The 17,595-nt window shown below is 41.0% G+C and overlaps 3 protein-coding genes across 4 annotated transcripts; 1 reads left to right on the top strand and 2 right to left on the bottom strand.

Annotated features, from left to right (window-relative positions):
* Positions 1-8,770: 8,770 nt before the first annotated feature.
* LOC120955121 (GMP synthase [glutamine-hydrolyzing]) lies at positions 8,771-14,003 on the bottom strand. 2 transcript variants are annotated; one of them, XM_040375651.2, is made up of 12 exons: positions 13,914-14,003; positions 12,426-12,539; positions 12,154-12,340; positions 11,920-12,037; positions 11,460-11,616; positions 11,226-11,369; positions 11,053-11,149; positions 10,417-10,976; positions 10,176-10,347; positions 9,881-10,110; positions 9,623-9,814; positions 8,771-9,520 (listed from the first exon to the last, which is right to left on the bottom strand). In XM_040375651.2, the coding sequence occupies exons 1-12, from the start codon at positions 13,995-13,997 to the stop codon at positions 9,419-9,421; spliced, it is 2,157 nt and encodes a 718-aa protein (XP_040231585.1). In that variant the 5' UTR covers positions 13,998-14,003; the 3' UTR covers positions 8,771-9,418. The 2 variants fall into 2 exon arrangements, with proteins under 2 accessions (XP_040231585.1, XP_040231586.1); XM_040375652.2 differs by lacking the exon at positions 13,914-14,003 and adding an exon at positions 13,471-13,547.
* Positions 14,004-14,762: 759 nt separating this feature from the next.
* On the bottom strand, positions 14,763-15,994 carry LOC120955123 (5'-deoxynucleotidase HDDC2). The gene is made up of 5 exons (XM_040375654.2): positions 15,853-15,994; positions 15,607-15,726; positions 15,387-15,525; positions 15,155-15,309; positions 14,763-15,079 (listed from the first exon to the last, which is right to left on the bottom strand). Exons 2-5 carry the CDS (start codon positions 15,649-15,651, stop codon positions 14,843-14,845), a joined length of 576 nt encoding a protein of 191 aa, XP_040231588.2. The 5' UTR covers positions 15,652-15,726; positions 15,853-15,994; the 3' UTR covers positions 14,763-14,842.
* A 342-nt stretch (positions 15,995-16,336) lies between these two features.
* On the top strand, positions 16,337-17,595 carry LOC120955122 (dnaJ-like protein 60). Its single transcript, XM_040375653.2, has 5 exons — positions 16,337-16,645; positions 16,721-16,814; positions 16,894-17,054; positions 17,126-17,275; positions 17,342-17,595. The coding sequence occupies exons 1-5, from the start codon at positions 16,590-16,592 to the stop codon at positions 17,493-17,495; spliced, it is 615 nt and encodes a 204-aa protein (XP_040231587.1). The 5' UTR covers positions 16,337-16,589; the 3' UTR covers positions 17,496-17,595.

The raw sequence follows: 17,595 nt of genomic DNA on the forward strand, positions 1-17,595 counted from the left end.
ATACTTTCTGTGATTTAAGTAAAAGCAGAAGAAAACTTCGTACGCAAATCTTGTTCAAATCCAGTTTATCATACTGTTGCCGAGCAGATTCGATTTACCAGAGATAATAGTGGCGTTATTTTCATTTTATCATCCAACACACGATCAGTTTCCATATGGCTGATATATTGGTAGCTTCTTGTGGTTTTTGCATCCAACGAATTTTATGAACTTGATGAATGTCATTTTACTGTCTCCTTTTCGATGAAACACACAGATTGGCGATCTAATTTGGATTAATTTGAGTTTTGTTACCGCAATCGCTCAAATGATAAATTGTTTCAAATCCTATTATAATAGGGTTCGTTGTTAGAGATAGGTGGGTGTATTGATAACCGAACGATCAAGAACGATCGACCGTTGTGCGAAACCCGATTGTTCGCTCGTTTTAGCTGATATTTGTGGCATGCAAGATCACTATAATTTGTGACAAAATTGTATGAGTTATTTAGACATATTTGGGATCATTTCACGTTTATGTTTTTGCATATAATTTTAACTATAGGATCATTTAAGATCAGCTTATGATTGTTCTTTTTTATCAAATTCATGATGAACGATTGCTCCCGACCGATCCATCTTCAGAACAGCTACCAAAGTGTCCGTTTTTTAGAGGATTGTGAAGAACTTTTTAAAATGATGTTACTTTAACTTCTCTTCACAGTTTCGTTTCATGATTGTATGTCCAGTTAAGTGTACGTATGAGTACCTAGCCATCCCGTGGTGGTTTCATTTTACTGCGCAATCGATTACGCTAACACAGAATAAGCAATCATTAATCACGCAGAAACGTAATTGTTTCGCACTGTTATCAGGCCGACATACCAGACCGTGGATGATGTTTCATTGTTTCGTTATTTCAATATCGCACATTCTGTTACTGCACTAAACGGAAAGCACACACTTAGTGGTGGATAGAGATGGTAACACAGAAAGGAGGGGGGGTGGGGGAATGGGTGGTGGGGAGGGAGGAAGAAATAAACCAACGCAGCAATAAATTTTAGAAAAGATGAATTCTAGAGCCATTGATGCCACACCGAATGTGGGGTCTTACCGTGACGAACCTAAACAATCCCTATTGCTAAACGCATTGCGTTACTATTCCGCATGAACTTCCTAACGTGATACGGGATACAACCGCAAAAGTTGAATGTTTACGGGACCGTGTTTACTTTGTGGACTGCGTCAACCGGTGTCGAAACATCTTAAATTACGAAAATGAAAAAATAAAAAAAAATCATTCAAAATTTACTTACATTCATTGACTCCACTGACACGCGTATTAAACACGAAAACAAAATTGAACTTAATAAAACATCACATAAAGAGAAAGGCATATTGAATTGGATGCAAATGAGGTAAACAAAATTAAAAAAATAATCTTGGTATGAGCTTTAAACACGAAAAAAATATAATAAAGTAACAAGTAACTAACGTTAAACGATTAGATAATGGCATGTGCGTATACATTAACTAGTGAAAATACAAATTTATCTCGAACATTTAGGAGCTACCATAGGGAGAGTTAAAGAAGCTAAAAATGGTTGCTCTGCTCTGCTGCCGTACCTATGTACACGCTAACAACAAACATTTGTCGGGCCCTCGTCTATAAAATGTACGTAGCACGTAACCGTGTAACGATGTTGAACTAAATTCGGTTTATTTCTTCTTTCTGTGTCTGTGAATTCCTTGTTGAAAGGTTTAAAGTTTGTTAACGCATACTAAAAAATCAATACAATGAAATCGATCGTTTTGAGCAAATACGACACGTGCTGTTTACTTTACTTTCATTTTACTTCACACAGCCGTAGGAAAATCCTGCAATGCTGCTGGTAAATGGTTGTTTGAGCGTGTGCATTAGTGAAGACGGCAGCGACTATAACGTGTTCAGGACTCCACTCTTTCTCGACAAACGGGGGTTCGAAGAGGTAAAGCAGAAAACATTAAATTCCATCTACTCCAATAGTGGATCGAAAAATAATAATAATAATCATAAAAAGAGACGTAGATAAGCGAAACTTAGCAGTAAACCAGAGGCACGAAAGAAAGGAACAATCTTTTTGCAAGGCAATTTAGTTGAATTTTCTAGAACAGAGCAATTATTTAGCATGTAAGTTACAAGGGTGGTAACTTTGTAAAGTTATAATATTATCATAGGATTGAAGAAGAAAGAAAAAAAACCATCCCCCAAGCGGGGGATTTAAAGTAAAGCAACTATGCACTAATGGTACGCATGGTTGGAAATGGCGAATAGTAATAAACTTTCGGGGCCTGATTTTTGCCGTTTTCCGTTGGACAAAATAAACAGCAACAGCAAGAGGATGATGAATGGTGCAATAAAGAGCCCGTGGCTGGCTAGTTGGTTGGTTTTAATTCAGTGCAATGTTGAACGGCAGCTGAGCGGACAAAACGAGAGTTTCTTCCCCCTCGTTGTTCGGGTTCGGGCCGCGCCGATGTGCCATCAGCTAGGTTCTCGCTGCTGTTTGTAAAGCAAAAAGGTCGCTGACAACGGCATTCAACATTTTGCTGAACATAAACCATGGTGTATATGATAGGAAATCGTTAATTAACACACACACACACACGTACATAGACATTCAGTTCTGTTATATTGTTTGTAATGGTGGAAAAAAAGTCAATTTATTTGAATATTATCTATATTCGTAATAGTTTGTTAGGTTTTGAAATTATTCCATTTTTATCACCCCCCAAAAACGCATGTTTATGGATATCCTCGGTAGATAAACGTAATAGGCTGCAACAGAAGAGCCAACGAAAGAAGCCTATTTTATATACATATATTGTATACATATAGAAAGAACGTATTGTGAATCAAACCGCAAAGCTCGTTGCATCTCAATGGAACCATAGGAGAACGAATGTGTTATATAGATGCAAAGTGAAGTTCGCCTCTCACTACTGTCTCTTGGACGGCAAACCGGAGAAATGTATTACGGAAGGAAGCGCGATCGAGCGGTAGAAAACAAAACAAACCCAAACCAACAAACAACCAAACAAACAACACATAAAATACCAAAAGAAATAAATCCGTCGTCAGCAAGAGGAACGTAATATTCGATGAACAAGATGAAGATATTTTGTAGAATTCCCAATTCCCCTTATTGTTGCACCTCACGCATAACAACGGAACGGAGTTGCCCTCCCTACTGAACCCCAGCAAAACCCCCCCGAGCACTGTGCCGGTAGGCGGACACACAGGATATGGTCTTTATACCGCATTGAGCTGTGTTTCCGCAATGGTGCGCAAAAAGTTGAGCATGCGGGCATCGAATATTCCAAAAAGAGGTTCTACATCCTTGCATAATTTGAAAAAAGAAGGCTTTTGCGCTGTAGTATTTAAACACCCGTTAAACCCGACAAACGGGATTGGGCAGCAAGATGGAGGGAGGTGAGGGGGGAGTAATGCGATACAATACAGGAAAAGCAGATTTTCGGCAAGCAAATATTGAGGTAACAAAAAAAAAACAAGAAACAAAAAAACATGTAAAAAACGCAACCAAAACGAAAAGATATAATCAAGCAAAATCCATTATTTTGTATACTAGTTAATATTGCGCGCGCAATGCAAATGCAAAATTTCCGCCCTCTCTACCGATTAAGCACAATAGCTCTTAATATCCGGCCGTACGCTGTTCACACACACACACACACACACACACACACACACACACACACACACACACACACACACACACACACACACACACACACACACACACACACACACACACACACACACACACACACACACACACACACACCACCGGTAGCGCAACACCCGTACACTCACTCATCCACGTGCGCACTTGCACTCTTGCACATACGCGCAATCACTTTTTACCGTATGCTCATAACGCATGGTTACAAGGACTATAGCGCCACCAAACACAAAACAGCTGGACACACACACACACACCGGCCACGGAGACCAATACGCACACAGACACAAACCGATTAGCCAATTTTGAAAGAACTGCAGCAACACCCGGCACGCATGTTTTGCGCACTATTTGCGCATGTGTGTTCCGGTTAGCGCATGATAGTTGAAGCGACAACAGCACAGTGTAGTGTGTAGTGTATCGCTGCTATCATCATTTTCTACACCACACCAAAGCACACCGCTCGTCGAGCCAACTCGAATGTCCAAACGCGTCCAAAGGTAGTAAAACAAACGTGTTTTCTTCGGATTTTTCATTTTTCATTTGCTATAGAGTAGCAGCAGAAGGTAGCACGGGAGAGGGAGAGGTGAATAGGGTGGAAACATGTGCTTAGTAGTCAAGTACATAGTATGGCGAAGAGCTAGTGGCGGTCCGGGTGTAATGATTGAATGTTATGCTATTAGCACGTGGATTGTTCTTGTTTTGAGGTGAACACGTTGAAAAAATATATGGCTTCCTCTCATTCAGAAGTCTTACTTTACTTGATTCGATTTTTCATCACAGCATCTTTGTGTTAAGCCTGTTGAATGAGTCAATCAATCGCAATAGTAAAACAATATTCAACCGAATCATTCCCAACGTGTTGCGTTTGGTCCCATCTCTCATAGGCCGGTAGCGCGCAGTGGCGCGCATATACTCTCCATTTCGAAGCCGATCTATGCTGTAGCGTAGCCATTTGTTCTCTTGATCTTTGTGTCCACGTACCCCGCACCACGCGCATGTTCACTATCGTCTCATCGTCCACTCTGTTGTAACCCTCATCGGCTCTCGTTGCATTTGTGCTGCAGATGTGCAGTGCAGCCACTTGTGCACCTGTGTCCCGTCCTGTTTCATCAAGAGAGATTTATTCGTATCTGCGGAAACTGTCTAATCTAATCGAGCTGAAACGATGTTAGCCTTAAAGTCTTTAGAGAAGGATGAAGAAGAAGAAGAGAAAAAAACTTTAGCTCGACAGAACGGCAATTAATACTAGATTTCACTAATATTGCATTGCAGCACCTAACGCGCAATTACTGCTGATGAGAGAGAGAGAGAAAGGTGGGTGGGTGGGTGTAGCTGACGACAGGGAGTAAGCGAAACAGGCCGGCAGTGTAAAGAGTAAAGAAAAAGGGGCAAAACTGTTAAATAAAACGCTTGTATTGTATAAACGATTATATGGTGCAAATCGAAGGAAAGGGTGGTTTGCAAACACTTATTTATTGATATATTTGATTGTAGTTGATGAATTATTTCTCCTAACCAAACAACCCCTCCCCTAATTGCTAAAAGCAGCGAGTCTATAGAATCTCTATTATAAAGAAATGAAAAGAAACAGGCCGAAGAAAAATTCAAAAAAAAGAAACCATACACACAAATGCGCACTGCCAATTTGTAAACAAAATATTATTACAAACTTTAAGAAGGTATATATAGGCGGTTCACACAAACAAACCAGCTGTGAACGCGAATGAATGAGTTTCACGATGCAAATATAAGTGCATTTGCATAACGATACTACTGTTCCGTTTGCAAATCAAAACACACGTTTAGAGTTTAAAAGTTGATCATAAGAAATAGTGTTTTTTTGTTTTGTTTTTTTTTTTGTTCGTTGCCCCAAAAATCGTATTTAAATATCATTAATTTGATTAACTTTTTAGCAAAAAATAGAACGACAAAACACGTTGTCCCGCAAAGTACGCAGCGCCTCGAAGTGCGTATATGCCAACTAATGGAAAGCGATCGTTTTTGTGTTTCATTGTGATCATTTATAATACACCTCCACGTGGTAAGTGTTTTTTTTTTAATTGCCGCTAACTCTCTAAACAGACCATTCATGAACGATCGGCAACTGATCAAATACAAACAGTATCAACACAGGGCCTGAATACATTGGGCCATTAAGTCCAAGATACATATGTTGTTTTTTCGGGTTATTTTTTAACACGAGCAAAAGAAACAGCAATGCAAAAACAAGCAGAAAAAAATGTGAAAAAAATTCAACAACAAAAAAACACAGCATTAATTTCAGTAAGTATACTCCGTATTAATAATACCAAACAGCGCTCGCAAGTTATTGAAAATTAGAGAGAAAAAGAGCAAACCAACAAAAAAAAAACAAGGTAACAAACAAATTAAAAAGCTAGAAACAAAAACAAAACAAAACATAACCGGCACTGTGGCTCCAGTTTTGGTGGGGTAAGCGGGGTGGGGTGGTTAGAGGGGGGGGGATGATTGAGGGAATAGTAGTTAAAGATTTGAAGCCGAATTTGAAAGAAAATTAAACATAGTTACACTCATGCACACAAAATCGACAATATGTAAATAGATAATGAGGAACAAAATCTATCTTAAAACTAATAAAACTAGCTAACTAACTAGAAGAGGGGAAAGATGGATCGATTCCAGTTACAGAAGGGGCATAAGGACGAATAATGACGCACACATACACTCACACAAGCACAAACACACATGCACATACATACATGCATACGTTAACCCTTTCTTCGCTGTGGCACGATCGTGGCTCCGTGGATTGTTTACTTAAGGTCCTAAAGCTACACTCTTACTAGCCATGATCACATTTTAGGTAACAATACTACTACTGCAAAAGAGAGCAGAAGAAACAAAGCAAAGCAAATAAAGAGCAGACTTAGTAAGCTGTGGTGTGGTCGGAAACACAAACAAAACAAAATTCAACATTTTTTGTACATAAAACTTAGTAAGCACTGCGTGTGTATGTATGTGCGTGCGTGCGTGTGCGTGCGTATGCGTGTGTGTGTGATTGGGCGTGTTAATAATATGCGCATTTGCACAGTGAATACCTACGCTCTTAGTAGTAACAGAATAGATACCGAACGCAGCAGAACTGTGCAAAATTCCAGCAAAATACGTTGTTTTTCCTACACATTTCAAAACAAAACAAACCAAAAACGAATGCTTGAAAAAATGTTACAAAAATCACACAGCAAAAACTGTTTTTTTCCCTCGGTATTCGGTCTAAAGTACGTATTTAAAGCGGAGGAAGAAAGTCTACGACAAGTGTGAGCGCGCACGGTCGATTGTCAGTATCGGACAGAGGGCACACTGGGAGCCACTTAGTAGGCAGGGAGGGTGTTTGTTGCTGCCTTCGTGTGAGCGTGCGTGTGTGTGTGCGTTTGAGGAGAACGCGATGGCAAGCGACATGAAAGCGCAACGTAAATAAGCAAATAAAGCAAGAAACACTTGAACAGCAATGAAAAAGTAGTAAACATTACAATAACGATAGAATGAAACGCTATTACCCAAACACTCTCTAACATTAAGGAGACGCATTATTTTGGGCGGAAGGAGTGAATCTAACTAACAAAAAGTAAAGAAAACAAACAAAACAAAACCAAAAAAAAGCGCAACAGTCAATAGTGTCACACAAAAAGTATAACACACACACACACATACACAAAACCAAGCGGAAAAAATAATAGTGATCCAGTAGTGCCACGCACGGACGATAGTTTGTACCCAGGTCTCTGCTATTGCGCGTGTTTACGTATAACGGCAGAATGCGCGGGAACGCGCGGGAACGCGAAGGCGTAAACGACGTGGAGTGTGTAGAGCAAACAACTAGAGAAGTACCACAGATGATGTGTATTATTATTATTATTATGGCCTTTTTGTTTTTGGAGTTTTGGGGGTTCAACACCAGCCGCCTGGATTTACGTTTTTGAAATGCCGAGTCCAAACTTTCGTAACCAAAGTACTCTTTGCTGCTCTCTAAGATACTACACAGATAAGGGTGGGAGAAGGGAGGCGGCAGCAGTAAGCGAAACTTAAAAATAATAATAAAGAAAAAAAAACAAAAGAATGAAATGCCAGCGGAAGGGAGTGAGTTAATATTAGAATAAACGAAAAGCAAATAAACAAACGCAAAAAAACACTGGTCGAATTAGAAGAAGAATAACGCAACAGAGGATCATAAAGAAGACAGAACAGATATGACGAATTAAAGGAATACTTTGAGGAGGAGAAGCAGAAGTGGATCAAAGAAAACGAAAATAATGAAAAAATAAACAAAATATTGAAAAAAAAAACCATTTGTCCGTGTTTTAAGTGATTCAATTGTTGCGATTGTTCCTTTCGCAGCAAAGCAAAACTACCACAATCAAACACACACTAGTAGTAGCGCTGGTTGTTTTGTTTGCTCGTTTTTATTTTTCATAATTTCATCTTCCATTACACATAAATAAAAATATCTACTACATACTTTTATTTATTTTAGTTTCCTCTCTGAAACTGTTTTCCATGTTCAGCAGCGCGCGCGCGCGCAAAACAATTGAATCTTTCAACTGCCGGAGCAGCATCAATGCGCAGCCATCATCCCACATTACTACCACCCACCGAACGGTCTCATCACTGATGAAAGCTCAAACTGCTGCACGTTTCTTTCACTGGACACTCTCAATTTGCTGCTTGCTACACTACATGTGCTCGTCCCTTTTACTTTAAACGACGCTGCCCGTCGCTGCCGCAACTACTGAGCGTTTCCGTTATCAAATGGTGTGATTAAATTAAACGCATTGTTTAGCATTGGTTTAGTAGCGCATTGCTGAATCTCGCTGAATTTTTACGTTTGGTTGTCGATTTTAAGTTGATTGATTCTTTGCCACGTTGCTGTGCTGTGCAAAATGCTCCTCAACGCATGTTTGAATGAGAATTTTGGGCTCAGAGCGGAGAGTGGAAAATGTTGGTAAAGTTTTATTACAACTATTGTTACAGAGTGTTCATTTTAACTGGTTTTCTTGTCCTCTTTTCAGGGGGGGGGGGGGGGGGGGGGCATTAAAGCAAAGTAGCACGACAGAGGTTTAAACAAAAACTCAGATAGTGATGAAGCAGTTGTCATTACGCTTAGCAAATTAAATTGCTAATGTTTTATCAGTTCTTGAGTGGATGCACTGACGTTTATTCAAATTTCGTACCGGACGTTATTGTGTTTTATTATTGGTTTGCAAAACATCATGGTGAGTTATGTTGTATGGCAAAAGATTACGCCTTGCAATTATTAGATTAACAGATATAAGAGGCATAACAGTGGTCGGTAATGAAAAATACGAAAAACTTAAGTTCGGGAAACGTTTTCAAGACCATTTTGTGGTGTGTGTGTGTGTGTGTGTGTGTGTGTGTGTGTGTGTGTGTGTGTGTGTGTGTGTGTGTGTGTGTGTGTGTGTGTGTGTGTGTGTGTGAGTGGTAGTTGTCTTGATGTTTGCCTAAATAATCCAAAGGAATGCGCTTAGCGCGTGCGGGAATAGCAACAATAACAGCGGCAAATAATGCAAACGACAGCGCAGACGGCGCTGTCTACAATGATGCTGGTGATATTTCTTCGTTTAATCTGTTAATCGTTCGTTATCAGATTGGTGGCGAAGTTGGTGCACGTACAGGGGAAAGGATGTCTGATATAAGGGGAATCATTCCCACTCGGTTGTCCCTGGTGGTTTCGACGTCAGGTCTAGCAGTACTCGAGAGATTCCCGGCATGTTGGACAATTCATCTACCATTTTTTGTAGTACCTGTAGCAACAGTTCGAAAACGCAGTAATCAATAAATACATTTTCGCTTAAGATTACCTTTCGAACTATCTCGTTACATCAAACTGAACGAGTTATACTCACATTTGTCGGTAACCTATCGGTTCCGGGAATCGCTGGCACACCGGTCATGAAATCGTTTGTAACGAAAGGTCGCAACACTACCGATCGCATGCAGGATGGGGTTTTTTGCGCCGGATCTCGATCAAAGTGGATTGGTATCAGGATGACAGGCATTTGAGAAATTTTACGCATACATTCGTGTTCCATCAAAATCTGAAAATAGCATATCAAAGATCATTTTTAGATTTATGCTCGATTAAAACGTATATCTTCAACTACCTTATTAACGATGCTATCGGCTTGACGTAGCTGACAAACGACGCTTTCTGTAAGGAGTGTGTGGGTTATGTCCTGCACCGGATACTGGACCACATCCCCAAAGATATAGCATACTCTATTCACATTGTGCAGAATACGCGGTATTAGCTTGGCTAGGAAGAGCATGTCTTGCCAATTTGGAACATCTTTGCTCGAGAGACCCACCGCGTAGCTGTAAGAGCGTTTATCGCCTGAAATGATGATTAAGATTAAATCATTTGTCTGATCTTCAACGGTCCATTCTATCCCAATATACCTTGAACCCCTACGCTTCTTATTGGCAGTAGAGTAGCATTCAATTTGATGTTACTAGATATACGGCAGAGCTGCTGTTGATCTTCCTTGGTGGTTGTTCCGGAAACACGGTTCAACAGGGCGTGATTTTTCTCAAGCTTATTTTTATAGTCCACTATCACTTTAACGATGACCTACATCAAACAAACAGTTCTTATTAACTTCATTGCTCAGACATTTCGCATTTGCTAGCAGTTACTTACTTGCGTCTCTGAATAGTCTTTCATGAATGCTTCCTCAGCGCAGAGCACTCGGATGGCTAGCCCGGGACCGGGGAAGGGATGCCGCTCGACCAAATGAGCCGGCAGTCCCAGCGAGTAGCCTAATTGTCGCACTTCATCCTTGTGAAAGTCTCGTAACGGCTCAATCACACGCCCTGCCTCCCGCAGCTTCCGTATCAGTTCTGTATCATTGTGATGCGTCTTGATCGTGTCGGCTTTCGCGCTAACCAACGTGGAGGCGGATTCGATAAGGTCGGGCCGAAGGGTACCCTGGGCCAAGTACACTTCGTCCGCGTTCAGATTCATCTCGCGCAGCACGTCGTTGGACACCTTCACGAAAACATCGCCAATAATCTTGCGCTTGTCCTCCGGACTGATCGTCTGGCACAGCATCTGTGTGTCCTGATTATATAAGGAACCGGGAAGTTTGATTGTGGTCGTACCCTTCATGAACTTGTAGATCGCATTCTTTACGAACAAATCGACCCCCAGCTCACGCAACGATTTTTCCACATTCGCACTCTCATTCAGGCGCATAAAACCTTGAAAAAGCAAACAAACAAAAACAATGCCGTTAGAATTTGAGGATGGCAGCGCGAGTTCATTTAAATCAATTACCATTATCGATGTGAACGGCAATGACTTGATCCGGTTTTAAGGCATGTCTTAGCAATGCTGCACAAACAGTAGAATCCACACCACCACTTACCAGCAGCTGAAGAGGCGAGAGAACCGTCATATCAATGGAATGTGATTGAAAGGTGTTTCCAAGACACACGAGCAATACTTACCAACACCTTACTGTTACCCACATGCTCCCTAATGTACGCAATGCATTCTTCTTCGCGATTACGCATCGTAAAGTTCGGCTGCATACCCGCAATGTCCATCAGGAAATTAGAGAGCATCTGTTTGCCGTTCACGGTTAGGTCGACCTGTGTGAAAAGAAGCGTTGCGTTTAATATACATGACGAACGAGTGGAACGTGTTTCCATTATTCGTTTTACGCAGACGAAGATAGCTACCTCCGGATGAAACTGCACACCGTAAATACGCAGTTGTTCGTTGTAAACCGCGGCAACGATGCGGTTTGATGAATAAGCTCCCACCTTCAGCTTGCTTCCTACTCGATCGATACTATCGCCGTGAGTGAGCAAAACCTTCTGTGAACGCTGCATGCGTCTGGAAACAAAAAAAAAAATGTTGACACAAGGTTTATCATCAATATTTTAGATAATTTTATAAAATAAACTACTTTCTCCTAATGCTGGCCACGAGATACAGAACATCCCTTAGCCTCATAGGTAAAATGTTCAACCAGGTGTAGCTTTCTGCAATAATCTTACAAGCCGGAAAGTTGTTCCTGGTTTACATTATGCTCTCGGAGAATTGTATCAAAGATCATCGTACACTGAGGAGATGATCCTTTTCTTATTCCTCCTGTACTGTACTCAGTTTGAGATCGCAACAAATAGTACCACTCACTTGAACAATGGACAGCTTTCTTCAACCTCTATCGCATGTTCGCCGTCTTCGCGGATGTCCTTTTTCTGTACGGTTCCATCAAACTCTTTGTTGATAATTTGCATTCCATAGCAAATACCTGTGGGAGGAAAAAAGGGAGTAAACAGGTTTATCGAATTACGTTGTTTTAGTGCCATACCACGCTGCAACAAAACAGTTAGTATTTGCTTAATAGATGTCTCATTGCTTACTTACCTAGTATCGGTAAGCCTAACTTAAAAATATCGGGATCATACTTTGGCGCATCCTCGGCGTAGACAGAGTTGGGTCCACCGGATATAACAACTGCTCGGTAGCCGAGTTCTTTGAGTTTTAAGGCAGATGTTTCCAGAGGTAAAATATCTGATTTTACATTGAGTTCGCGCACCTTTCGGTCGATTACCTGTGTAATACAAAAGGGAAATACGGAAATTTAGTTTTAGAAGATAGGATCGAAGATTTGTGGTTTCTAATGAGCTGTAACGAACCTTCCCGTACTGTGATCCGGCGTCCAGTATTGCCACGCGGTCATTATGTAACCCTCCATTCTCCGTTAGGCCAGTGGATTTGTTCAATGCACTCATGTCTTTATCGTTACAGCACTAGAAGAATTAATTATACATTACTTATAGTTAAAAGCTGAAAAAGTCGAAGAATATCAGCACATCCGCTAATGCCGCACTTTACTAGAGCGTTGCTACATATACATAATTGATTGATAATGTACGAAGTAAGAGAATTATGATCATAGGTTATTATTGCCGGTGTTCTACTGTTTTTTTGCTATGGTAAATCAAAGCTGAGGTAGTGATCTCGCTAGCACAAACATGTGTAAAACATTGCAGCAAGAGTTCCGATGAAATGGCTTGATTGTGTTTGTGTTTGATAAGATTAGTAAGTCGTTTGAGAATGAGAACTAGCAACAAACAAGCTAAACACGAATACAAAGAGCAAGCAACAGTCGGAACGATCGGAATATTATAGTCATACGACTTTTGACCCATTCGGGCCGCCGTCCAAAACAACAGCTTAACAATGCTACACTTTCTAGGTTATGGGGAGCAGCTTTTCTCGGCACTTTTCCCGATGACGACAGTATTTTTGCACCGTGCAAAAATACTCGCTTTTTACACACAACGTCAGATGACACACCAGCCAATTAAGCAAAGCGTCCCACGAGCAATAGCCCAAAACACTAAAAGTATGATTTTTTCAGCAGCCCTATACCGTTCTTTAAGGTCACCGTGACCATCTAGTATGCCGAAGAGTTGCAGTGCAATGCGCATGCAGTGAAGGTGAGCGGCAACAATACAGGGCAATGATATGGAAAGTGCACGAAAGGCGAATACGACAACACGCGCATAATGGACATGAACGGACACAACAGAAACAATCAGTAGCGGACACTAGACTAGAATCTGTTGTGTTGCCGTCTTTCGAAACGATGATAGGGAGGTGCATTCTGCGAGAAAAGCTTTTTATCCCAGCAGCAGTACATCTGGCAGGCGACGCACACTGGAGTGCAGTATTTACACGAAAAAGGATACGCAAGAACATCCACGACAACTTCCGACGGCCGGATCCGGAGTGCTCCGTTTTCTTATCCTCTTCGTAGTCGCCTGTACCGCGACACTACCTCAAACCGAATCACCACACTCCTCTTATCTATCGATGGATGGAGCTTCACACTACACCGAAAAAGGCTATGGACCACGACAAACTGAGCCCGAAGAGCAACGCACAAGATAGGTTACGGGTGCAGGAAGAGGCAAAAAATAAATACGATCGTATCGCGAACCGATGGATGATTCGGTCGCTAATTAGGCCGCGACGGACGGGTCGGTGAAGCGTTGCTCCGGCGTAAAAACACCTACGATCAAATACTTTACGCTGCAGCTATGCGTCAGGCTAGTAAAACGATTTGCACGATTTTTACACTTTCAGCCGTTCAGCTGAGAAAGAACAAAACCAAAAACCTTTTCTTTTTCACTTTGCACGGACGATGATTTCCAACACCAACACCAAGCTGTCATGGGCGCTTCCGCACTGTCATTTGCCATCCGACAACTGACATTTGTCGGAAAACGTGACAGACGCTGCACACCACGAACAAAAAAAAATCCACACCGGCTTCCCCTTCGCGACACCCGCTTTCACCCGCCCGTAAGCATGTGCGCTCGACGAAGCTGCAACCACGAGAATGTATGCAAAGGTCTGCTTATCGGGCATAATCTAATCAGTAAACGGACACTTATTCCATTTCATCCTTTCGCACTAATGGTTTCATGCATTTTTTTGTGCTGGCGACACATCTTATCTCACACAAAGCTCCGATGCGGAACGGTACGGGGCGCAGTACATTCTCAGTCGAACCGATCGGCTGGAATTTAGTGCGTTTTACTAGCTGTTAACGTACCTTTCTGCAGACACACACTAAGCACGACAGCACGATAGAGATCGAAACGATGCCCTTGCTCTTTCACTGCAGTTTTCAATCTTTTTCACAGGTTACAGTTATCTATTTGTTTCGGAATGTAAATCAGCAATCTAAAGCCCGACGCTTCGCCGCTGAACGTTTCTCCTACTTGCGAACTGTGTGAACATGAATAGACTGTTGGTCAAGGAGTTTGACATTTCGTGGAAGAAATTTGCTTCAAAATAGAAATGCTTTAATTTGGAAGTTACATTTTAAAACAAATTAATTTGTAGTGCTTTTTACCACTGAAATTCGCAAAATATGTTTGATTTTTATAAAAACGAGCCTAAATTTGGAGTGATATTGTTTTCCCAATTATTTTTTAAATTTTTTACACACAAAAGCGATATTTCCAGGTGAACGTTCGACATTACACGTTTCTTCAGTCACTTTCATTTATTTCATGACTACTATCTTCGGCTCCTTCACTTAACGATTTGGATTGTCTACAACCGTTGAAGCAGCTTTGGCGCGCTGTTCCTTAATCGCATTCACGATGTCAACAACCAAGGGATGGGAAAATTTATTTTCCGTCGAATCAAAAAACTCCTGCAGTTTTTGTGGACAACTGTCCCGTTTCTCGTATTCGTATGCCTGCATCACCATGTCGAGCCGGTCGAGATCTTTCACGAACTTTGCCTCTGGTGTCTTGCCTTCCTCATATTCCTGTCAATAGTCAATAGTTATCGTTATGCGAGTAGTTGGAACAAGTTCTCAATGTACATATTCGGCATTACTCACGTTGAACAGCGCCAACATCTTATCCTTGTTAGGGCCAAGTAAACTGGCTATCTCTGTCATGGCGGAAAATTCTTTGAGCAATTTTTCCTCGCGCGAAACACCGCAGTACGGTGTTATATCGCCCACGATTCCTTCCGCCAGATCGTGCACGAGGGCTTAACGAACAGAGAAAGAAAAGTAAATTACAATGACACGATCGGAATGTTTAATTGCAAGCATAACGTTTGCTTACACATTTCCATTACACGGATCCTGTCCAAACCGTGACTATCTTCTAGAAAAAATGACATCATCGCCATTCGGTACATGTGACCCGATACGGTTTCGCAGTCTTTAACCTTTCTCAAGACCCATCCGGTCCGTTTTAAATGCTGCAAAATTTAAAAAAAGTTTGTTAATCTCAATCGTTAATCATCGTGATACATTCGCAATACATGATGATGAAGGGTTACCTTAACATTCCCTAGGACCTCCATGAATTTGATATAATTATTCATATCTAGCTTTTCTATACGGATAACAGACCGGTAAGATTTAATACACTACGTCTATAATTTCGCAATTCTGGTGCGCTGGTAAAAATAATAAATAGAACACCAACACTGGGTTAAACAAAACTGAGCCCGCTAACTTCCACTCCACGTTTGTAGAGTTAAACTAAAGAATGCTTATTCGACGAACGCATGATTTCTTTTTACCGGGTTGCGAAGTGTGCCAAGAAATTTGGTTTTATTTCCTAAAAATGGATCACAGGCAGATGAAATATTATTTTTGCTGAGTAAAACCGAAATGCTCCCTATTTGTTTTCATCGTGAAAATTTTGACAGCGCTCGCCGAATGCCGAAGGATGATGACAGTTCAACAAAAAAAAAATCGATAATGCAGGGGTTTTCGTTCATTTCATAGGATTGTTTCGAACAGTATGCATGGTTGGGGGAAAATAGTGTATAACAGTTTTAAAACACGTTAATTTTCGTTTCAAATTGATTTCTGGGTGAGCCAGCAGGACAAAGGAAGTTTTAAATATGGATGCAGTTTGAACAATAGATAAATCCAAATTAAAAAAATAGTATTTACTTGCAAGATTATACAAAAGTAAATATAAAATTCAATTCCACGACACGGGCCTAATTCCATGTGCTGCCAAATTGCTCACCCCTGGCCTTTGAGGAGGTGGACCTGTTGTGACAATGACAGATGTAACAACAACAAAGCAAAAGCTGTAAAATAAAAATAAATACCGCACCGAACCAATCCAAAATCAACGCAATCAACCGGAACGAATATTAGATAAATAGAGGCGCCTGGCGGGTAGAATCTGGTACTTACACCCTATGTTCTATCGCCGACTTTGAGCTGTCGAAGGTTTGAAACTAAACAACTACCTCAGATTCTGAGCCGAATCTTGCACAATTCGACGTAACAGCGGAAAGCGATGTTCAAAGTTTCCCATAGCAATGCAGTTTACAAAGTTTTGCAGGCACAAGTGAGGTAAATTACCGTTGGCGTAGCTTAAAAAAAGAAAACGTGTAGCCCAATTTACATGCTCCACATTTACCATTGCAGGTATACACATCGAACGCACTACAATGTGTTAAAGCTACAACCGAACTGCTCAGCGAGGGACGTTCGAACAGCTTTCATTCAGCTTTCGAAAGAAGTATGAAGTCGAATGGAAGTGTTGTTTATTTGGAGAAAATTCACTCGTTGCTGTTTCAATTTTCCTTTTCGCGTTACAGCTACATCCTGATGCGAATGTAAGCAACCAGGCAAAATATGACAAAAAATCGTTTGTGGAGCTTCTGGAAGCGTACAAAGTTCTCAGCAAACCGGAAAGCAGAGCAGCTTATGATTACGAACTATCGCTTAGCAAGAATCCCGGCAATCAGGTGTTCCATAGGTATTGAAACTTGCGTCGTCATTGTTCTCTACCCCGAGCTACGTAAATCTCTTAACAAATTCTACTTATAGACCATGGGCTGCGAATACGATGCATTATAGCAATGAGGAACAACCCTACTACGGAATAAAGGGGGTGAAAAAGGTCAGCAATTGGACGATTGTGCTATGCTGCGGAATTTTCATGCTGGTCGGCATCGTGCTGCAGGCTGTTGCAATCAAGTAATTCGTTATATTTCATGTTGGATGTAGTATGGTAATCTAATCTGTTTTTTTGTTTTGCTACAGCAAATCGTTCACTTTTCAACGAGATCAGCTCGATGAATACTCAAGACAGAATGCGATCACTCATGCTGAAGTTCGCGAGGAGGCGGAAAAATATGGAAACAAAGCACAGATAGAGCGCATGAAAGCAAAGCTGAACAAGGAAGGAATGTGGTAAAAGAGTGTAAATAGAGTTTTGTTACAATGATTTACAAAATGTAAAAATATATTTGTAAATAATAAAATATAGCAGTGGTGTATTAGATAGCTATGAAAAT

The sequence above is a fragment of the Anopheles coluzzii genome, chromosome 3 (genome assembly GCF_943734685.1).
Source record: "Anopheles coluzzii chromosome 3, AcolN3, whole genome shotgun sequence".
Taxonomy (NCBI): domain Eukaryota; kingdom Metazoa; phylum Arthropoda; class Insecta; order Diptera; family Culicidae; genus Anopheles; species Anopheles coluzzii.